This window comes from Mus pahari, chromosome 20 (assembly GCF_900095145.1).
Source record: "Mus pahari chromosome 20, PAHARI_EIJ_v1.1, whole genome shotgun sequence".
Lineage (NCBI taxonomy): Eukaryota > Metazoa > Chordata > Mammalia > Rodentia > Muridae > Mus > Mus pahari.
In genome coordinates this window covers 5,593,601-5,605,158 of record NC_034609.1, presented here as the reverse complement: position 1 = coordinate 5,605,158, position 11,558 = coordinate 5,593,601, and the positions used below count along the sequence as shown (strand labels likewise).

General features: G+C 40.8%; 1 protein-coding gene across 1 annotated transcript in view; it reads left to right on the top strand.

The window, feature by feature from the left end:
- Usp38 (ubiquitin specific peptidase 38) overlaps positions 1-11,294 on the top strand; it is a 31,139-nt gene extending 19,845 nt beyond the window's left edge. The window contains exons 7-10 of the mRNA XM_021220659.2: positions 2,567-2,660; positions 4,891-4,997; positions 6,226-7,588; positions 10,165-11,294. Coding sequence (XP_021076318.1) covers positions 2,567-2,660; positions 4,891-4,997; positions 6,226-7,588; positions 10,165-10,326 — 1,726 coding nt within the window. The 3' untranslated portion in view covers positions 10,327-11,294. The remainder of the gene's footprint in view (positions 1-2,566; positions 2,661-4,890; positions 4,998-6,225; positions 7,589-10,164) is intronic.
- The last annotated feature ends 264 nt before the right edge of the window (positions 11,295-11,558 follow it).

Below are 11,558 nucleotides of genomic sequence, written 5' to 3'. Positions count from 1 at the left end.
AAAAAAAAAAAAAAGATGAAGGGATCCTCTTAGATACACGTGGTATTAAGTGTAAGGCTGAAGAGTCCATAGCTCACCACCAGAGGTCACCTTGCAAGCCATGTCATCTTATGGAAAGTAGCGACCTAAAGCACTTGTAACTACAAAGTGTTGTGGCAGCCAGTAATGCTATCTCAAAACAGGAAGATCTCTTAAGAAATACATCAATTATTTTCCTTGGTTTGAAAAAACAAACTTGTAGAAACCAAGATGCATACATTCTCAAAAATATCCGCTATGTGCATTGTTTTAGAACTTTTGTATAGTTATCTAATACAAAACAGTTACATATAATTAATGTATGTGTATGTACATCTGGAAGGAGCCCTGTTGAAATTTTCCTTGTCATCACTTGACATGGTGTTTATCTTTTTTCTTTAAATGTTTGTTAGTGTTGGGTGGAGACATGCATGCACCCTGTGACATGTGTGTAGAAGCCAGAAGAAAACTGTAGAGTCAGTTTTCTCCTTGCCATGGGTTCCAGATTAGAACTCAGGCCATCAGGCTCACGTGGCATGCACCTTTCCCAGCAAGCCATCGTGCCAGCCTGATATTTCCTTACCTATATTTTTGGTAAATATCAGAGTGCTTTGCTCATAGTTAACATTTCTCTAACCATGCACAGATGAGACTTTTCCTTGGCTAGGATATGCCAAATTATTTTCCCTTAAACACTACAGAGGTTGAGGGTGATGCTCACCCTTGTAGACGTGCTTAGAGTGCACAGGCTGATGTCAGGATAGCTTCCTCAATCACTTCTTGACTTGATGGCTCCTCGTGGAGCCTGGGGTGACAGAGGAGAAGAGAAGCATCTTGCCCAGCTTTCACATGAGTGCCGGAGACATGAGGTTACCCAGGGACCATCTCCCTAACCCAAATTTGACCTTTAATACCAATATATCATTGTACCTGTGACCCTATACCTCTGACAGCACTTGATTTAATCAATCAGTCTTAGATTTTTCGCAATTTATCAATTGTTATTCCTGTTTTCTTATTTTAGGAAAATTAGGTCTTAGCCATAGTGGGCTCAAATTCATGATCCTCCTGCCACAGTGCTCTGAGTATTACAGACTACACATTCACCCCCAGATTACAGGCATATGCCACCAGACCCGGTTTGTAGCACACCCCTTTTATCTCTGAGAAAGAGAAAGAAATTCAAGTGCTTACTGAGGCTGTAGGGCTCTTAGAACTGGAGTTACAGGTGACTGTGAGCTGCCTGAACATGGGTGCTGGGAACCAAACTCTGAGCCTTCTCTCTGGCACCAGGACTTGGTTTTTACTCTGTCTATGCTGATGCTTTTACTGAGTGTCTGTGTGTATCCCACTTCAGGGCCTGGTACTGTAGAAGCCACAAGAGGGTTTCCGAGCTACTAAAAGTAGACTTACAGATACTTGTGTCTTGTGGGTGCAAGAGCAGCCAGTACTCTTAACTGCTGACCACCCCTCTAGCCACACTCCTCCTCTCTTTAAAGTCACCCTAACTTAATGATGTGTTTTGATAGAAGAATATTTTTTACTTTTGAAATAATCAACTTTAAGTTGATTTATTTTTATAAGTTAAATTAATATTTAGCCAATTTATATTTTCTGACCCAGAAAATAGAACTATGACAGCATCTATACCAGGCCATGTAGCAAGAGCCCATCCATTTATTGTCACCCCGCCATCTTTATGATATAAGTCTACAAACAGACACACAAGCAAAACATCAGCATAGACAGATGTAAAAGCGAAATCATGGCACCAGAGAGAAGGCTGGGAGTTTGGTTCCCAGCACCCAGGACAGGCAGCTCACTCCAGCTCCAGGGGATCCTACAGCCTCTAGAAGCACTTGAATCCTTTCTCTTTCTCAGTAGTAAAAGGAGTGTGCTAGAAGCCAGGTGTGGCAGCATACACCTCTGATCCAGCACTCTGGAAGCAGAGGGAGAGTATGAGTACTCAACAAAGTGTGCTAGTAACTTGGTTAGTCGGGAGCTGCCCTATACATCACGGAACACTGAGGGTGGCCCATTCTTTTTCTTTTTTTCTTTTTTTTCAATTTTTTTATTAGATATTTTCTTCATTTACATTTCAAATGCTATCCCAAAAGTCCCCTATACCTTCCCCCTGCCCTGTTCCCCTACCCACCCACTCCCACTTCTTGGCCCTGGCGTTCTGGGGCATATAAAGTTTGCAAGACCAAGGGGNCTCTCTTCCCAATGATGGTCGACTAGGCCATATTCTGCTACATATGCAGCTAGAGACACGAGCTCTGGGGGTACTGGTTATTTCATATTGTTGTTCTACCTATAGGGTTGCAGACCCCTTCAGCTCCTTGGGTACTTTCTCTAGCTCCTCCATTAGGGGCCCTGTGTTCCATCCAATAGATGACTGTGAGCATCCACTTCTGTATTTGCCAGGCACTGGCATAGCCTCACATGAGGAGGATGACCCATTCTTAAACTAGCTTCCTTTGAGCTTCTTTGTAAAAAGTGCTTGAGTATATAGATAACATTATATTCTTTTTATATTCTTTTTCAGGTTCAGAAGACAAGTATTATCTTTAAATCTAAATGGGTGTAATTCGTTAATGAAAAAATTACAACATCTCTTTGCTTTTTTGGCTCATACACAAGTGAGTATTTATGTGTGTAACATGTACATATTAACTGCATGATCATGTTCTTTAAACTATATATCATCATGAGTCTTTTTAACTGATGGAATTATGTGTCTTGTCCAAAATAAAGAGCAAATGCTCAGGAACTCTGCCTGGACACCTACAACTCTCGTCTCTTCTCCCTGCTTCCCTTCCCTGCAGAGGATTATTATGCTGACATATTGTTCTAAAACCTGCTATACATAAAGTCTACATTCCTGATGATAAGAATTTCCTTTATGGAAAAAACTTTAAAGCTAGGCTTAATGTCATATACCTGTCACTCCAGCACTCAAAAGACTAAGGCAGGACTCTGAGTTCAGGGCCTGTCTGGGCTATGTAGCATGATCCTATCTCAAAGAGACAGGAGGGGAGGGATGGAAGAAAGGACTGGAAAGAATTGACTATGGTTGGGATTTTGTTTTGTTTTGTTGGTTTACAGAGACTGAATATATTGATATAATAGTGAATACAAAATAATTGTGGTCTAGGCTTTTTTCTCTGTGGTCCTTTTGGTTTTGTTATAGTTTTGTTTTACAAGACAGGGTTTCGCTGTGTAGCCCTGGCTGTCCTAGAACTCAATTTGTAGACCAAGCTGACCTCGAACTCACAGAGATTTGACTGCCCCTGCCACCACACTCGGCTTTTCTTTATTTTCTTTTAGGTATTCTTTTATTGTAATTACATATCTTTGTAGATCACTATTCATCTCTTAAGCTCTTGAACTTAAAACTTTGTGATGTTCTTTATATCCACAAATTAATTCAGTAAAGTCAACTTGAGGCAGGGTCTAGGCCCTTTAGTTAAATTCATTGAACAGACATTCAGAGGGTCCGTGTGTAGTCTGATAAGAATCAAGCAAGGATCTCGCTCTCCAAGAACTTCTAGCTAAGGCTCAAACACACATGAAATGTAGGTATGCTGCTCATATAAAGCATACATCATTATTTTTCTGGTTCACTCTAATTGCCATTGTCTCACAGACTGACCATGGTCGGGAAACGACAGCCTTTAGAACTGAAATAAATAAATGGCAAGAATGAGAGCAAGTTCGAGATGACTGTAGTGGCTTAGAGTTGGTGATACACTCAGAGGATATGATTCACCTGGAGAAATATGTTAACAAATTAACATCAGGACCCAGGGAAATAAAAACTGAGCCAGGTGTGGTGGCACACTTCTGTATTGCCAGTATTCCAAGAGGCTCAGACACAAGTCTCAAGCCAGTCATAATACTACAAAAGCAGCATTAGGCTATAACCAAAACCAAACAACACCAAAACTTCTCTCTCCTGTCTCCTGTTGTTTTCTACTAATTTGCTGAATTAATTTTTATTCTATACTTACTTCGTACATAAACGTGTGTGCATCTGTGTAGCTATGTATACTTTATTTACTAAATCAGAGCTATTAGGAAAGAAACCCTACAGGAGGGTTCTCTGCTTTCAAGAACCAAGAAGGGCACTGTCACTTTATGCCACAAATATTTCAAATACAGAGAGAATCCACATTTTCATTTTAACCAGGTCTTTTTTTATGTTTGTTCATTTTCTTTTTGTGAGAATACCTGAGATTTGAGCCTGTACGACCCAGGTTCATTATCAACTGCCTTTGAATTTCTGAAAGAAAGGGGCATGGAGAAGAAGGAAGAAGGGAAGTAAAGAATGCAAGCAAGCAGAGAGAAATAAAGAGAATGAGAGATTATCAAAGTCCTTACCAGCATGCTCCCATCCACACATGTACGACTTATGACAGAAATTTTCAGCAAAGTAAATATGTGTGGTTCCTATTGCACACACAGCACACGCATCATTTGCATTCATTAACATCATTCTCACCTTAAAGGTCCTTAAAGTCCCTAAACCTTAAAAAGGTTTAGGGACTCAAAGCCATGTGTGTCAGAGGGATAAAAGCAGGGACCCTATGGAAGGAGTTAGAGACATGAGTCCTGTGTTAATCACCCCTGTGTCCACTTGGCGGTTCCATCTGAGCAGGCCCCATGGCTTTTTGGGGGTACCAGTTCTGTGCAGAATTCATTTGTGACTAATCTACTGGTTGCTTAATGTAAAAGTTGCCTCTGCCTTTGCTTTGTACCCATGCCTGGCATACTTTGGTAAAAATGGAGTATGGGAATAATCTTTATGAGGTTCAGTCACTGGTTTGTGCTGTAAGAGTCACTTTCTCGAATTTCCTTTCCACAATCAAGAGGGAAGCTTACGCACCTCGGATATTTTTTGAGGCTTCCAGACCTCCGTGGTTTACTCCCAGGTCACAACAGGACTGCTCTGAGTACCTCAGGTTTCTGCTGGACAGGTACAAATGGTTTAAAGTTCATTAAGCCGTCTTCTCTCAGTACCCTATTCCCCTTAGTACTGATTTCAGACTTGATCTTTAAAGCACCATGTGTGGCTGTGTGTTTATAAAGTTGTCTTTGTTCTTAGTTTGGTTTTTGTTTTGGATGCTCTCTCTTTAGAGGACCTGTTATCAAAATAGAGCAACAGGATTCCTGAGGAGCAGCTAAAACTTCAGAACTCTTGTCAAATCGCCTCTAACTACATATCTGTGGGAGCTCAGCTCTCCTTTGCCTATTTCATCTTGTAAAAACAGATATCAATAAGGAAGGATGCAGTGCAGATATGGAACCCAGCTGTCTTCTGTGGCGCCACATGCTTAGAGTACTTAAAAAGTATGAAGCAATGCTGCTTACTTAAAAATGCTGAAAATTAATTTGTGATGGATTCATTCTAGATATATTGATTTATATATTTTATTGTTTTTAATATAGTAAATATCTTTATGTATGTATGTACATACATATGTTGCCCTTCTGTTGCTTGATAAAATACCATGGCTAGAAACAACTCAGAGGAAAAAAGTTTATTTTGGTTCACAGTTTCAGAGAGCCTATAGTCTGTCATGGCAGAGAATGCCTGGCAGCAGGAATTTGAGACCAGCCTGGCAGCTGGAAAGCAGAGAGAGAACGGAACATGGTTCCATAGGGGTTAGTTGTTTGGGTTTGGGGTTTTTTGTTTGGTTTTTGGGTTGTTTTGTTTTGTTTTTTAATGAATATTAAGGAGCCCTGAGACCAAAATCTTTTAAGAGCCATTTGGTAAACTCTAGGAGCTTGGTATTTTGTGGTGTCCTTTTACCACTTCATTAACAATAAGACCTACTTTACCTGTATATTTCTGTGTCCACTCCTTTCTCTGGTATGGATAATTAGTAAAGACAGTTAGCCTGCACAGCCCTCCTTCCTCAGTGTAGTGTTGGTTTCTCGGTGCTAGGCTGCTGAGATGTCAAGCACAGGGAGCTGTGTGAGGCGGACTGCGTGTGGCTGACTGCAGCTTGGTGTGTGTGCACTGTATAGCAGTGCAGAGGATGTGAGCTGAGTGTGGAGAGCGAGCATGCTCTTTATGGCCTTTCCTATAACTGTAACAACTTTTAGCTTTTTACTTGATTGAATTAACATGTTTATAAGCTACCAAGATCTCAAACATAAATACCATTAATCTTGGCTGTGTAATGATATACCCTCTTGCAGACTCCATGAAGAAGAAAAGATCTTGCGAGTTCAGTCCTCACATAAGCCTTCTGAAGGTCTGGACTGTGCTGAAACTTGTTTACAAGAAGTAGCCAGTAAGGTAGCAGTGCCCACAGAGTCCCCTGGTACAGCTGACAGTGAGAAGACTCTAATAGAGAAAATGTTTGGGGGGAAGCTACGGACTCACATCTGCTGCCTAAACTGCGGGAGTACCTCACACAAAGTGGAAGCCTTCACAGATCTTTCGCTAGCCTTTTGTCCTAGCCCTTCTGTGGAAGACCTGTCTTTCCAAGATACAGCTTCGTTACCCAGTGCTCCAGATGATGGGCTAATGCAAACCAGTGTCACTGACCCAGAAGAAGAACCAGTAGTTTATAATCCAGCAACAGCTGCCTTTGTCTGTGACTCAGTTGTGAATCAAAGAGTATTAGGCAGTGCTCCTGTGGAGTTTCACTGTGCTGAAAACTCTTCTGCCCCTGAAGACTCTGCAAAGATTCTCATCAGTAAAGATGGACCTCAGAACCCGGGAGGCGAAAGCACAACTTCAGTGACGGACTTACTAAACTACTTTCTGGCTCCAGAGGTTCTTACTGGTGAGAACCAATACTACTGTGAAAGCTGTGCCTCTCTACAGAACGCAGAGAAAACTATGCAAATCACGGAGGAGCCTGAGTATCTTATCCTTACCCTCCTGAGATTCTCCTATGATCAGAAGTACCATGTGAGAAGAAAAATTTTAGACAATGTGTCACTGCCTCTGGTTTTGGAGTTGCCAGTTAAAAGAACTGCTTCCTTCTCTTCCTTGTCACAGAGTTGGTCTGTAGATGTTGACTTCACTGATATTAATGAGAACCTACCTAAGAAATTAAAACCTTCTGGGACTGAAGAAGCTCTCTGCCCCCAATTGGTGCCCTACCTATTAAGTTCGGTTGTTGTGCACTCTGGTGTGTCCTCTGAGAGTGGCCATTACTATTCTTATGCCAGGAACATCACAGGTACAGAGTCTTCATACCAGATGTGCCCCCAGTCTGAAAGTCTGGCATTAGCACCCTCCCAGAGTTGTTTACTAGGGATAGAAAACCCCAATACAGTCATTGAACAGGACTTGGAAAATAAGGAAATGTCACAAGAGTGGTTTTTATTTAATGACAGCAGGGTGACATTTACTTCATTTCAGTCAGTCCAGAAAATCACAAGTAGGTTTCCAAAAGACACAGCTTATGTGCTTTTGTACAAAAAACAAAGCAGAGCTAATGGCATAGGCAGTGACAATCCAGCCAGTGGTGTCTGGGTCAATGGAGATCCACCCCTACAGAAAGAGCTGATGGATGCCATAACAAAGGACAACAAGCTGTATTTGCAGGTGAGTTGCAAGCACAGATAGCATTTCTGAACAGTACTGAGTAACAGAGTTAATCCAATGGTCTAACTTTAAAGTTGACACATTTTCCAGGGATACTGAAGCCTAAGTCTAGATGTATGTATTTCCACTCATCATACATATAGTATGAAATATTGCCAGTTATCTGCAATACACAAGACTTCGTTTTTAATTGCAAAGCTGTGCCTCAGGTGTTTATAACTGCAAATGATGTCATGTTAGTTACAAAGTATTATCAAATCATGCCATACAAAGACAGAAACTTAATGCAATGTTCTGTTTCCTCCTGCTGGGAAGAGAGTTTGGTTTTGGGGGTGGGGGGTTCTGTTTTATGTGGGGCGTGGTACAGCCGTGGAGGTCAGAGGCAACTATACCTCAGTTCTCTCCGTCCACCTCCATGGGTTCTATTGCCTGCACAGCAAACATGCTGAACCACCGCACCGACTTTAACTCCTGCAGGCTCTTTTTGTCCATATTTTAAGGAAAATGTATTCACATTCAGATGAATCAGATAAAGAATTTAATGAATATGTGAAGGATATTTGTGTTCTTCAAAGATTCACCACAGAGCCAAGGAATAAAGACCATTTACTGAGGAAAAGCTATGGAACAAAAGTTTCATATGAGAGGGGTCTGTCAAGAGTATGTCCTTTTCAAGAAACTACTTCCTTTGATGTTAATTGGTCCTCACATTTGTTTGGTTTTGTGTGTGTGAGAGAGAGAAATTTCTCAACTTTCTATCAACAAAAAGAGCCACCAAAAGCTAGGTGTGGTGGGGCATGCCAGCAAGTCAAACAGGAAGGGACTGGAGGCAGGAAGATTGATTGCCAGTTAGAGGCTGGCATATGACACCTCGTCCACCAAACAAAAAAGGAACCACAGTAACTTAAATGAAATTATAGGGATATTCAAAGGCTTTCAAATTTACTGAATTATAATCTAAAGGATGATACATGATACATTTTAAAGGGGTATGGCAATGTTCTAGAGTGTTACAAAAATTATATGTAAGTACACTGTAGCTGGCTTCAGACACTCCAGAAGAGGGCGCCAGATCTCGTTACGGATGGTTGTGAGCTATCATGTGGTTGCTGGGATTTGAACTCTGGACCTTCAGAAGAGCAGTCGGGTGCTCTTACCCACTGAGCCATCTCACCAGCCCTACAAAAATTAACTTTGCAAAATAATTAGAATTTAGAACTAGACTGACTTAATTAACTTAATTAATTAATTAGTGTTAATTGATTAACACTTATGCAGTTGGCTTAATATCCAGGTAAAAGAAATAGGATGTATCTGGTCATCTCTTCCTTGCCTGTGTCACTCAGACTTACAGATCACAGTATTTGAAGGTTGGAGGTTGTGAGAAGAGCAGAGCTCTAAGACAAAATAGGAAGATGTATAAAATAAAATGTATACTACAAGGCCCGGTACGCCCTTCCTTCTGAAGAAAACAGATTATCAGTGTGATGTTTATCAGATGAGAAGCTGGCTGCTTTCCATGATTGAGCTGGCAGGCACATTTTATAGCCACAGCTACTCCTCCTTGGATACAGTCCAAGTCCGCAGATTGCTCTGGCTTACCCATTTCTTCTAGCCATGTGGTATTTGACCATGAGCAGCCATTCTTCTCATGTTGATTTAGGGCCAGTTTTGCATCCTACCTTGTGATTCTGCTGTTATTTATTCACAGATGCTCTTTGTAAAACTGAATAATGATTTTAACTATACATTTTTTGCATGAGTGTATGTGTGTGCATGCATGTTGTTCACATGTAGAAGTAAGAGAAGTTTGTGGGAGTCAGTTCTTCTAACATGTGGGCTCCAAATGTGAAGCTCATATCATTAGGCCATCTCAGCTTCCCAGTAACTAATAATGGTCTAAAATAAGAGCATTAGTGTTTATTAAGCATCTGACATGTACTTGACACAGACAAACATCACTGATTTCCTGGGAAAGTTTCTAATAAATTAGTGAGGGAGAGTTCTGTGCAGAGATGGGCTTCGTTTACTTACTGCTGTTCTTCCAGATCCGCCTGACTAACCTCAGGAAGCAGTAGAGGGGGACTCCAGGCATCTTTTCCAACCTGTCATACTCACACACTAACAAAATGGATTATAGATGTTGAAGAATTCAGTTCCTTTTGTACTAGAGGTTTCGCAGGAGTTGACCCTCCTCTTGTAAGGTGTTTATTACTACAGTTACGTGAGGAATTTGTCCTCTCTGCCTTGTTTTCTCCAAAGGTAACTATGTACTTCAGTGGGAGATAGCAAAGATGTCAGTTTTTATTTTATTTTGTTTAGTTTTTTTCAAACAGGGTTTCTCTGTGTAACCACAGCTGTCCTAGAAATCTCTGTTGATGATGCTGTCCTCAAACATTGCCTGTCTCCTCCTGAGTCCTGGGATTAAAAGCACGGGCCTGTCTTGGTGTCAGAGTTTTTAAATGAAGGGTGCTTGCTTGGTAGAGACTAACACAGTTTGAGGAGGTGTGTGTATGCGCCATACTCATCCGTTCTGCTTAGCTAATTAATTTTATAAACATTACTTTTAATTTTAGGAACAAGAATTGAATGCTCGAGCCCGGGCCCTACAAGCTGCATCTGCTTCCTGTTCGTTTCGGCCCAATGGATTTGATGACAATGACCCACCAGGAAGCTGTGGGCCAACTGGTGGAGGGGGTGGAGGAGGATTCAATACAGTTGGCAGACTCGTATTTTGACCCTGAGAGAACTGAAATGTATCTGGTCACAAAACATCCAATACTGTGGCTGTTAAAATGTCAGGCTGTAACCTATAGCATATCTATCTTTTATTTTTCTTTTCATTAGACCCAAATACTTTAAGAAAATACACTCAGTGGTTGTTCTTATTTTCTTGGCAAAAATGCATCATGGAGAAAAAAATCTACCTCTTAAACTTCCATTTGCAGCTATGGTTAGACGTGCTTGGCCCCGAGCGCTGAGAGGAAAAGGCACGCCCGCTCCCTAGTTAAGCTGCATTAAATTTGGTAGAAGGATTTAAATGGTATATTTTCAGTTGTACTGAACAAAACAACTTACTTATCATTCTTTGTACAAAAATTGATGCTAGATATATCTTAAGAAAAATGAAATTCTTATTTCTGGTATAATTACCCCAATATTAAATTCAAGTCTCTGAAAACAGTGGAGATGGTGAGTCTCTGGAGGCCATACCACCTTCCAGCCCAGCTGCCAGTCTCTGGGCTGCTTGTCTCTGCTGTCCTCGGCCACCGAGCGAGGGAATTTACACAAGGTGCGTGATGCCGTAGGGCGGGGTTTTTAACTGAACTTTGTAGTATTTCCAGTTGTCCAAGGACTGTCCAAAATCCTGTTTCAGGGAGTGTATCTCCTGTGTGTTTTAAAGGAGGTGAGTCTCTATATGTGCCTTGCAGTACTGTAATTCAAGAATAGGTTATCTTTGGCTGCGGAAAGTTTTCTAAAACAAAGTGTTAGGAAGTAATTTTGTGCTAACATTAAAATTATAATTTTCTAAGCTATTAGATTTTTCAGAAGTAAAATCTGGTGGTTCTAAACTAGTAAGTGTAATGGTAAATTTCTAACTCTTAAAAAAATTCAGAGGAAATGAAGCTAGTTTAAGGAAAAAAATCTCTAATTGATTTGTTACTTAATCTTCACATTAAACATTGATAACATTTTTAGAATTGTATATTTGGTTTTTTTTTCCTTTGAGACACATGCCTTACACATAAAATATAATCTGCTTCATGAAATATTAAAATGCCACACCCCACATCCCTACCCTCCTGTTTTAGTTTTCCTTTTTGATCCTGGGGTGTTTGCTGTTTAGGGGGTGTGTGTGTGTGTGTGTGTGTGTGTGTGTGTGTGTGTGTGTGTGTGTTGTGGCAGGAAATTGGAAACATGTCATCCTCCTGGGACTTGATTATATAGTACTCAAGCATTGTCCCAAAGA